This window comes from Panthera onca, chromosome B2, assembly GCF_046562875.1.
Source record: "Panthera onca isolate mPanOnc1 chromosome B2, mPanOnc1 haplotype 2, whole genome shotgun sequence".
Taxonomy (NCBI): domain Eukaryota; kingdom Metazoa; phylum Chordata; class Mammalia; order Carnivora; family Felidae; genus Panthera; species Panthera onca.
The window spans coordinates 725,315-736,799 of NC_138343.1; the positions used below are offsets into that span (position 1 = coordinate 725,315).

Below are 11,485 nucleotides of genomic sequence, written 5' to 3' on the forward strand. Positions count from 1 at the left end.
GTTTTGTTTTTTCTCCATCCTCCTACTGATTGCTTTCAGGCTTCCTATTGGAGTCAGTTCTCATTGTCTCCTAGCTAACACAAGGAGAACTCTCTACAACAAAATCTTCACCAAGTTGCCCTTCCTCTAATCTGGGGCAATGCTCCATGACACCTAGATGTCCCAACTTCAAGCTCTGTGCTCCCTCACCTGGTGCACATTCACCTAGACCTACTGTGTGCCAGGCTTTTCCAGATACCAGGGCACTACAGAGGTGAAGCTGGGGGAGGGGAGGGGCTTCTCCATTCTCATACAGATTAGCAAGATGACAGTAACAAATAAGTAAAACCTACTTGTTCGAAACCCAGGGGGTGATTTGTCCCATGAAGAAAAGTGAAGTCAGTAAGGGAGTTTGAGAAATGCCTGAAGGCATTTGGGGAGTAGACAGTGCAGTGTACATATATTTAAATCTGGGAGAACACCAAGTACAAAGGCCCTGAGGTCAAGATGGACTGCATGTGGAGAGTCTTGCTTTTTGGACTGGATTCTGAGCTTTGCCTTGCATAGGAATTTTGCTTTCATTGGTAGTGCTAGGTTTCACTTTCATAGCTAATTAACCTGTACCTGGTCACCAGGCGCTTGAATTCAGTAAATTCTATTCCAGTGATTCAAACTGAAACAGAGGTCATTTGGGGTCTAGTCAGCACATGGTTACTGAGGGTCCTCCCTTGTCCCAGCACTCTGCTGATGATGAGGAGGGTGTGGCATGAGCACAGTGGGCTCTCCACCTTGATGACTACAGTTAATGAACTGCCTCCGTGTCGTCAGGCCCCTTTCACGGTGACTGCTCTCTGTGTCTAGTGGGACATGACCTCTGACCCTATCTGTCACACTTTGTTGTCTATGTGCATCTTGACTCAGCACACTCTGCCAGTGACTCCCCCTGCACCTCAGAGTGTGTATCTCAGAAACATTCTCTCTGGCATCACCATTGCCTCCTCTTCCTGAAGTCCCTCTCTTTGGGGGAAGCCCCAAAGGCCCATTCTCAAGCCCCAAGTCCACCTCTGCCACACGCTCCGGTGTATCCCCTGCAATGACTCCACTTCTGAAGGCGTCCTTGACATCCATCCTTCCCCCATCAGCCTGAGGCTGTGCCTCAACTTCTCTCTCTTCAATAAAACCTCTTGAGGAACGTACAGTTTCATATTGGGACAACACAGGCATTGTTGCTCTAGGGGGAGGATGTCTGTCCCTTGCAAAAGCAGCCTGAGTGTCATGAAAGAAAGGGCTGTGCTGGCATCAGTTGGAGACTCAGCCCAGGGCTTAGATGGTTGGGGTACCAAGTGAATTGCTTGGGGCTCCCAGGATGCCACGGGGAAGAGGTTATAGGGAGCCTCTGGTTGGCTCTGGGTGTTGTTAAGGCTGCAAAGGGGAAAGGGTGGGATGCCGTTGTCTGCCCACCAAGTGGTAGGGGGATAAAGATGGCCACAGGGACTGCAGTGGGTAGGTGGAGTTTGGGGGTTGGAGGCAGGAAGGGAAAGAGGCAGGAGGTGTCTGGAGGAGCCTCACTTGGGTGATAGCATCAGGAGAGGGCAATGATGGGAGGCATGAGGCTACAGCACCCTATATTCCCAGGCAGTCTCCCATCCATGTCCAGGCTTGGGTAGCCAAAGTATCTGGGAGAAAAGCCACATGGACCATTTTCTGTGCTGAACCTGACCTTCCTGCCCTTCTCTTACTCCGTCATGCATCGCTCAACCCGAGCCCTACCTAAACACTGGTCACATGTCTGGCTTCTGCTCTGTGGACGGCACTAAGAGGGCGCAACCCCAGCTTCAGCTTCGCAGTGACCAGTGCAGGTGCCTGGCCAGCCCTGCCTCTGATACGGCATCTGGCACAGCATCACTGTGAGGGGGCCACAGATTCACTTAGGGCTGGGAACTGAGGCTCAAAGGCCTTAGCTTAGCCACCTGATTCTTATAAGCCACTTCTAGACTTTAATAGAATTTATATAGAAAACACACAAAATCAGCTATTACTCTTGGAATTATTAGAAATTAAGCGAGTGGCTAGATTTAAGTTTAAAGTTTAAGAATCAGTGTATTCCTCCTTAACAGTTATATTTCCTAAATTTCTTAGTTGTAACACACAGAACCAGTCCTGGCTATACTTAGCTATGTCCCAGAGTCCCCCTGATAATCCAGTGTGGGGACAGGAGCCCAGGCAGTGAGGGGGACGGCACAGTGTTGGCTCTGCGGGGCTGGGACACATGTGCCCTGTGGGATCTGGGACAGATTCCAGACTCCATCACTCTCCCCAAAGTGGGCATTTGGCCACCAGCCTCGGCAGAGCCACAAGCCACATGGCACCTGCTTCTTCAGGCTGAGGTCTCAGGCTGGACAGTCTAACCTTAGAACTTAGATCCTGTGCCTGCATCCAAGCCATGAGGAATACCCGGAAAGTGAGTGTTTGTCCTCTGCCTTGGGAGATAGCAGTAGTGACATGGGAATCCCTGCAATCCGTGGTAGCGTTCAGTGATGCTTGGTGTCTGCGGTGCATGTCTGACATGAATAGACCGTGAGCCAGGCTTCTAGCAACCACACAAATACCAAATCATAAAGCCAGTCGACTGAAAAATGTGGGTTACTTTCATGAAGAGAATCAGCAAAATTTTCTTCAGTGTAAACAATAAACCTTTAATATTTCTTAGTAAAAAGAAACTATTGCAGAGCATTATTCCAAGATTAGTCTATAAATTATGAATCATTGAATTACTTCAAAGACAAATGCAATATTTATTGAAATGAATTAAGAGGTTCAAAAGAAGAATACAATGTAATAAAAATACCTTACAGATAAAAGAAGGACTCTATGGCCCAAATTATGACAGCGAATGATAATGCAGTATTACTTAACTACCAGAAGTATATAAATACAGATTAATAAAAAATATTTGAAAGCATAGGAAAAGAGATAAAAATTGATACGTTCTGGGTGCCTGGGTGGCTCAGTCGGTTAGGCATCCGACTCTTGATTTTGGCCCAGGTCATGATCTCATGGTTGGTGAGTTTGAGCCCCACATTGGGCTCTGCTCTGACAGCGTAGAGCCTGCTTTGGATTCTCTCTCCTTCGCTCTCTGCCCCTCCCCCACTTTTGTGCGTGTGCACTCTCTCTCTCAAAATAAATAAACCTAAAAAAAATAATATGTCCTTTTTGTAACTAGGTAGCATCATTAATAAAATAAGTCAATGAAAGAAAATTTCATAAATTGTGTTAACATATTTGGTGTACAACTTAAAAGGAAAAAATATAGTTTAGGGGCACCTGGGTGGCTCAGTCTGTTGAGCATCTGATTCTTGATTTTGGCTCAGGTCATGATCCCAGGGTTGTGGAATAGAGTCCCACATCAGGTTCTGCACTGATGGCACATGGCCTGCTTGGGATTCTCTCTCTCCCTCTCTCTCTGCCCCTTCTCCACCTGCACACATGTTCTCTCTCTCTAAAATATATATTTTATAGAGATTATAAAATATATGATGTATTTAATATATATTTTATTTTATATATAAATATATTATATAAATATAATATAATGTTTAATATATAATATAGGATATAATATAAATATATGTCATTTACATGTTATATATTATGTTATATATATTATATGTTAAATAGTTATATATTACATAATATATAATATAATAACATGTAAACTCTCTCCCTCTCTCTCTCTATATATATAGAGAGAGACACATATATATATAATCTAATATATAGACAGATAGTTTACACATTACTGAAGATGGATTGAATAGTCTAATATTTGAGGAGAAAAAATATTGGATTAGTAGTCATTGAAGGCTATCTCTTACTAACCTAGACAAGTTTTGTTGCTACATTTAAAAACTCATATTCAACTTATTTGATATAATATTTGCAAAGAAATACACTTAGAAAAAATGGACTTAAAGAGGGGACCGAGAAAGTGGCTGTTGCCATCATAAAACACAGAATACTCATGTGTGTAAGAGTTTACACAATTAATAAAGTGTAAAATGTTGAAAATTAACACGGATAATATGGAGAAGGAAATATGGTAAACATGTTTAATCTCTTGAGGTAAAATATCACTGCTATAAAAATTAAAAAAATTAAGGATCCCCACAATATCCCATGCTGTATAGATCTTATGTACTTTTGTAGATACATGATATCTTTTTATCAATGACAAAAAGACCAAAAATCCACTTAAAAATGGGCAAAAGATTTGAACAAACACTTCCAAGTTCAAGATACGTAATGCGTAAGTGGCTGAGAAGCCCATGAAAAAATGCTCAACCTCATTAGTTATTAAGGAAACACATTAAAACCGTATTGATATGCTACTAAATGCATATTTTATTTTATTGCTTAATGCATATTCTAAAAGCTAAAAAGTTAAAGAGAATGACAATACTAATGTTGGTGTGAACGTAGAGCAACTGGAACACTCACACATTGCTGGCATGTTTTATCTGGGGAATGTAATACAGCACAGTATTCTGGAAATCTGTGACAATTTTTTTGTAAAATTTAGCAAGCATGTACATTATGAATTCAGCCATTGCACTCCTAAATATTTACTCAGAATTAAATATGAGTGTGAAGAAACTTATAGAAATATTTATAAAAGCTTTATTTATGTACTCCAAACTGCAACTGATACCCCAGACCCAATTGCTCATGGATTGTGAATGAATAACAAAGCATAGTAGCATATCTATTTCACAGAACACAGCCCAGAACTCAACTAGATGGGTAAATCACAAGACCATTATGCTCAGCAAAAGAGGCTTAACATCAAAGAGTGCATATGATTTCACTTGCAAAAATTCTAGAAAATGCAAACAAATGTTTAATACATTTAATACATGTTAAATACCAACGTTTAATGACAAAAAGTGGATTAGTGACTTCTTGCAGTAGAGGGCAGAAGGAGGAAGGACTCCAGATACACACGAATCTTTTTGGGGTGATGGAAATGTTTTGTATCTTGATTGTGGGTGTTGTCAGTGTTCATTGATTTATACACTTGAAGTGTAATAACCTTCATATAAATTTTACCATAAAAAAGTTGATGAAAAATGTAAAAAAGAATCAAAGTGTATTGTATTCAAAATTGAAGTTGTATTGTAATCAAAATAGAAGATTTGTAGGAATCAGTTATGAGTCTCCTCCAGTGCACCAGCCCAGGATAATGTTACCTGGGCCAAAAAGATGTCCGCAGACACAGAAGATGTGATCAGTAGCATTTTGGTGCAGTATGGGGCCTGAGTGAAAGGGAATATTCAGTGATCTGTATTGAGCAATAAGGTAGGCAAAAGAGCTATTTATGGAGATAAAAAATGAAGAATAAAGAAAAAAATGAATAAGTGAACAAAAATAAATTGGACAAACTACCAGTGATAACCTGATTATTGATTAACCTTATAATATCAACAATCTTCATGTCAGTTATCTGTAACCATTTTCTTTTCTTCTTGATTGGCAGTCTCTGGGTGGTTTATCTCATTTACATGGGGCCATTCTTTACAAATAATGAATTCCTCATCTGAGAGTTTGGTTGAGGCCCCAGGAATATTTTCCTCTTAAATCTAGCTCAAAATGATCTCATTCAACAAAATATGAAATTCTACAAATAGTAATTATTTTTGTTTGATACCATTTCTTCTCTTTCCCTTGAGAAGTAAAAAAAAATCCTCTGTAAGAAAAAAGACATTCCACATAAGTAAATTTAATTAAATAAAATTAATAATTATTAAATCAAATTAAATTTAAAAAATAAATATTTAAAAAATTTTTAAAAAACATTTATTCATTTTTGAGAGACAGAATGTAAGCAAGAGAGGAGCAGAGAGAGAGCAGAATCCGAAGCAGGCTCCAGGCTCTGAGCTGTCAACACAGAGTCCAGTGCAGGGCTTGAACCCACCAACTGTGAGATCATTACCTGCACTGAAGTCAGACGCTCAACTGACTGAGCCACCCTGGTGACCTATAAATTTTAAATATTATTTAAATAAAATTTTAAAGCAATAAATATTTTCTGTGAGAATAAAAACTACTCTATGAAATTGAATACATAGAATTATGTACATAGAAGTACATAGAATATGTACATAAATACATAGAAGTTTCTCTGCTTTAGAGGAGATAAAGCAGAAGACCAGTGGACATCCAAGGAGATTCAACGATGTATTGAACACATGCAGGAGGTGGGAGAGTAAAGAGGCAATTCTACTGCTAGGCGTGTAGCCTGAAGAATTCATTACATATGTATAAAAGACATGCCTGGATGAAGATATTCACCAATGTGTTGTTTAGAATAATGACAAAAAGAAACATTTTCAAAAGGGGATGGGTTAAATACAGCGCACGGCCATTGAAATGATTTTACGTATTTCTCTAGAATGATGTTATTTCATAATGGGAATTTATCAACCGTATGTAAAGTGGTATTACAGTGCAATATAATGTTCACACATGTATACACATAAATAGAAAAATATCTAGCGGCACCTGGGTGGCTCAGTCAGTTGGGCGTCCGACTTCGGCTCAGGTCACGGTCTCGTGGTCCCTGAGTTCAAGCCCCGCGTCGGGCTCTGTGCTGACTGCTCAGAGCCTGGATCCTGTTTCGGATTCTGTGTCTCCCTCTCTCTGTGACCCTTCCCCGTTCATGCTCTGTCTCTCTCTGTCTCAAAAATAAATAAACGTTAATTTTTTTTTTTTTTAAATGTCTAGGGGCACCTGGGTGGCCCAGTCGGTTAAGCATCTGATTTCGGCTCAGGTCATGATCTCGTGGTTCATGAGTTCAAGCCCCACATCAGACTCTCTGCTGTCAGTGCAGACAGCCGACTTTGGATCCTCTGCCTCCCTCTCTCTCTGCCCTTCCCCTGCTCTCTCTCTTTCAAAAATAAAAAAAAAAAATTAAAAAAAGAAAAATATCTAGAAGTATAGTCACAGATAATACAATATCCATTCCAATGGGTTGATGGTTTACTTTAAAATTTTTCTTTGTCCTCATTATGGAATTATTTACAAATAATATGCAACCTGTTTAAACTATATATATATATATATATATATATATATATATATACACACACACACATACATATACATATTAATGCACATCTAGAGATAGAGGAACCACTGTGGACCAAGCTTTAAGACTGCAAAATATGACACTGAGAGAGATTTTGTCCTCAATTTCAGCTTCATACTTGAAGAGAAATAAAATGCATGACCTTTAAAAACAAACAACAAAACAATCTTCATGTGTGTACATGCATGTGTAGGTTACTATGAACAGAAGCATTAATCCAAACAGCCATGTAAAAAACATTCCCCATTATTCAGCAATCGCTCATCCCCACTGTTCTCAGTGTACTTTAGTTCACTTCAGCAAACCTGGGAACCAGTGCAGTATTGTCCTCTTGTGATTTATTAGCCCTTCATGGAGAAGGTTACACAGCCTCCTACCCCAGAAGGAGTCAGACCTTGGACCCACAAGGCCTGGGACTCATGCTTATAGGTTGGAGCTGTTCCCCGTTCCTCATCCTTGTTGTGTTTCATGGACCCAGGAGGCCTCCCTGCCTTACTCTGTAAAAACATCTTGTCAAGCTCTTCTATGGATCAGAATAAGAAATACATTAATGCAAACATCTCTAGTAATGGAAAAGCAGTACTGAATTACAGTACTATGTGCTTCTGTTTCTATGTTTATACACATAGACACACATGCTGGGAAGCATTTGCAAGTAGATGCAAATGAACAAGCTTTGAGTCAGACTAATATTAGTTTCAATCACAGCTTTACTACCCTTTTTTTAAATGTTTATTTTTTTTGAAAGTCTTTTTTTTTAATGTTTATTTCTGAGACAGAGAGACAGAGCATGAGTGGGGGAGGGGCAGAGAGAGAGGGAGACACTGAATCAGAAGCAGGCTCCAGGCTCCGAGCTGTCAGCACACAGCTCGACACGGGGCTCGAACTCATGGACCGCGAGATCATGATCTGAGCTGAAGTTGGACGCTCAACTGACTGAGCCACCCAGGTGCCCCAATGTTTATTTATTTTTTTTTTGAGAGACAGAGTGCATGTGCGCATGACGGAGAGAGAGAGAGAAAGAGAGAGAGAGCAGGGGAGGGGCAGAGAGGGGACAGAGGATCTGAAGTGGGTTCTGCACTGAAAACAGTGAGCCTGATGTGGGTCTCAAACTCACCAAGCATGAGATCATGACCTGAGCCAAACTCAGATGCTTACCTGACTGAGCCCCCCAGGCACCCACAGCTTTTTATTTGAGAAGTCTCAAGAAACCAATCTTTTCTAAATTTAGTGTCCTAATTGATCGAATGGGGACAATGTAGCATAGCTAGAAGAGTTGTCTAAAGGAGTTAAAAGAAACCCATGTACAATGAAACCGACATTTATTAGGGACTGAAAGAATTGTAGGAAAAGCTATTGAAAAGCTTAATAGGAAGGGGAATTAATGTAGAAACTTGACAGAGGTAAGAAACTTGGAGGCACACCAGCAAGCACACATGTATACCAAGAACTATACCAGGAACGTGCCCCCATAAACACAGTCAGCCTATGTGCCAGCAGTCTGGAGCCTATCTGTTAGAAATCACCTTCAGATGATGCCGGCCAGGCCCTAAACTCATTGCCCTTTCTGTTTTATTTCAGAAAAAAATCCTAAAAGATGCCTTAAAATAACTCTTGAATTGGAGGAAAGAAGGCCACTATCCTGAGAAGCATAATATCTTACTCAGATTTTGAGCAGAATATGAAGAATAGAAACATTGGAAGGGTGGAAATCAGACCTACCCTTTTACAATCTGAAACCTAATGACAATAACTTTTATTTGTATGGTTCTTTAGAATTTAAAAATGGCTTTTAAATACATCTTTCTCGGGGAAAATTCTCCTTTTGACAGCACCTTCCTCAGAGCGGCCTTCATGGCTTCATTGCGTAAACTGTAGATAACTGGATTGAGTGTGGGTGGTATCACCGTGTAGAATATGGAAAACATGAGGTCCATAGCTGATTGGGAGCCAGAAGGGGGCCGCAGAAACTCAAAACCTGCTGTGGAGAGGAAGAAGGTGACTACAAACAGGTGTGGTAGGCAGGTGGCGAAGACCTTGGTCCGGCCCTCTGCTGATGGGATCCTCAGCACGGCAGAGAAGATGTGGACATAGGAGAGCACAATGGACACCAGGCAGATGAATGCTGCCGAAGTTGTGAAGGCAGCCACTGCAATCTCATTGACGAATTCATGAGAACAAGCTAGTTTCAGCATCTGAGGAATGTCACAGAAGAACTGGTAAATGACTCTCTCCCCACAGAGAGGTATGGAGAAGTTCACAGCAGTATGCATGAGCCCAGAGAAGCCCCCAGCAAGCCACACAGCTGCCACGGCGTGCCTACAAGTGCGGGGGTCCATAATGGTCTCATACTGCAGGGGCCGACAGATGGCGACATACCGGTCATAAGACATCACGGTGAGGATGGCCACTTCTGATGAGGCCAGAGCTATGAAGAAGAAAACCTGAAGGATGCACTGACCAAGTGAAATGTAACCGCTGTTCATAAGTGAATTTGCAATGGACTGAGGCACTGTGACAGAGATGAAACAGAGGTCTAGGACAGAGAGGTGCTTCAAAAAGTAATACATGGGGGACTGAAGGCGATGGTCCAAGGTGGTCACGGTGATGATGAGGAGGTTTCCTGTCAAGGCCATCAGGTATGTCACCAAAAACAGCAATGCATATAAAATCTGAAGCTTTTGGTTTTCAGAAAACCCCATGAGGAGGAATCCACTCATGGAGGTCAAATTGGCCATGGTCACACTGAACGTAGCAAGTATGACTGTCTAGGAAGCCAAACAACAGTAGAAAGAATGTATCATATTTAGTATATCTGCATGTCAGGTTAACAGTGCACCCAACATAGACCTACCGAAATCAAGACAAACGTATCCCCGTAGTGATTAGGTAACACTTCATTTAGAAAAACCTTTACTACAGATACCATATGTTTTCACTCTTATGTGGATCCTGAGAAACTTAACAGAAACCCATGGTGGGGGAGGGAAGAAAAAAAAAGAAGTTAGAGTGGGAGAGAGCCAAAGCATAAGAGACTCTTAAAAACTGAGAACAAACTGAGGGTTGATGGGGGGTGGGAGGGAGGGAAGGGTGGGTGATGGTTATTGAGGAGGGCACCTTTTGGGATGAGCACTGGGTGTTGTATGGAAACCAATTTGACAATAAATTTCATATATTAAAAAAAAAGAAAAACCTTTACTCATTATTCAGAAACAGAAGCTCTAAGGGTGACCAATGGCATCACATAGCTTGAAAAAAGTCATCAGAATTTTCTGGAGCAGAGTTTGGATTGTTAAAGGTGTGAAACTGACAGAGACGATGAAATCTTTCCACTCAACATAGTCATTGAAGATTGTACTAGTATTATTGCATCTTATTATGATACCTTAGTATTACAGTAAGGTAGTAACATTTCTTTTGTTAACCATCTAAAATTAAATTGTTGGTACCACCTTGTAAGTGGATCTAAGAACAGACCAGAGGCAAACGTAGGGGAGCTGTTCACTCTAAAAACAGTCATATTCCTTGCCTCTGAGAGGCTCTCAACATTTTTAAAATATGAAACTTGGTTGGAATGAACTTCCCAGAGCAAGCTCAAACAGTGAAATAAACCTCAAAATTGTCACATGCAGATGCCACTGAAACTAAGCATTGAATTCTGAGGTTTGGAACTTGATAGATATCACAACTGTCTGATGGTGCCTTGTCCTTTTAATTTTTAAAACCTTAGGATGATTTGGATTTGGATATGTCCAATCAGGTTCGTTTGAACAAATAATGAGGTTTTCTAAAAAATATTGAGTTCTGGGGCACTGGGTGGCTCAGTCGTTTAAGCGCCTGGTTCTTGATCTCGGCTCAGGTCATGATCTCACAGTTTGTGAGTTTGAGCCCCACATAGGGCTACACTCTGCCAGTGAGGAACCTGCTTGGAATTCTCTCTCTCTTCCTCTCTCTCTATTCCTCCCCTGCTCGCAATCTCTCACTGTCTCTCTCTGAATGAATAGATAACTTAAAAAAATTTGAAGAAGTATTTAGTTCTTACTACATTGTAGGCAGAATGCTTTCCAGTATTATCTCTATTGTGACTTCTCCAATAAGAGTAAACATTTACTTTTCTTTTTCTCCAGGACATGAAATATATTAGCTAGTGAGTGCCCATTTCTAAAAATAATCAATCAAACAAACAAAACCTTAATACCACATATAACATAATTGTTAGGGGGATTGGCTGGTGTCACATTTTATGTTAAAGGTGATACTGTAGAATCATAAAACCATTCTGTGTATCAGAGTTTACTCCACCGATTTCTACTTCTTTTTAAAAATCTGTGGATTTGTTGAAAGGTCAATTCACCTTCAGTG

General features: G+C 40.6%; 1 protein-coding gene across 1 annotated transcript; it reads right to left on the reverse strand.

Moving 5' to 3' along the window:
- Positions 1-8,895: 8,895 nt before the first annotated feature.
- Positions 8,896-9,861, reverse strand: LOC132666592 (olfactory receptor 14J1). Its single transcript, XM_060614600.1, has one exon. It carries the CDS (start codon positions 9,859-9,861, stop codon positions 8,896-8,898), a length of 966 nt encoding a protein of 321 aa, XP_060470583.1.
- Positions 9,862-11,485: the final 1,624 nt, after the last annotated feature.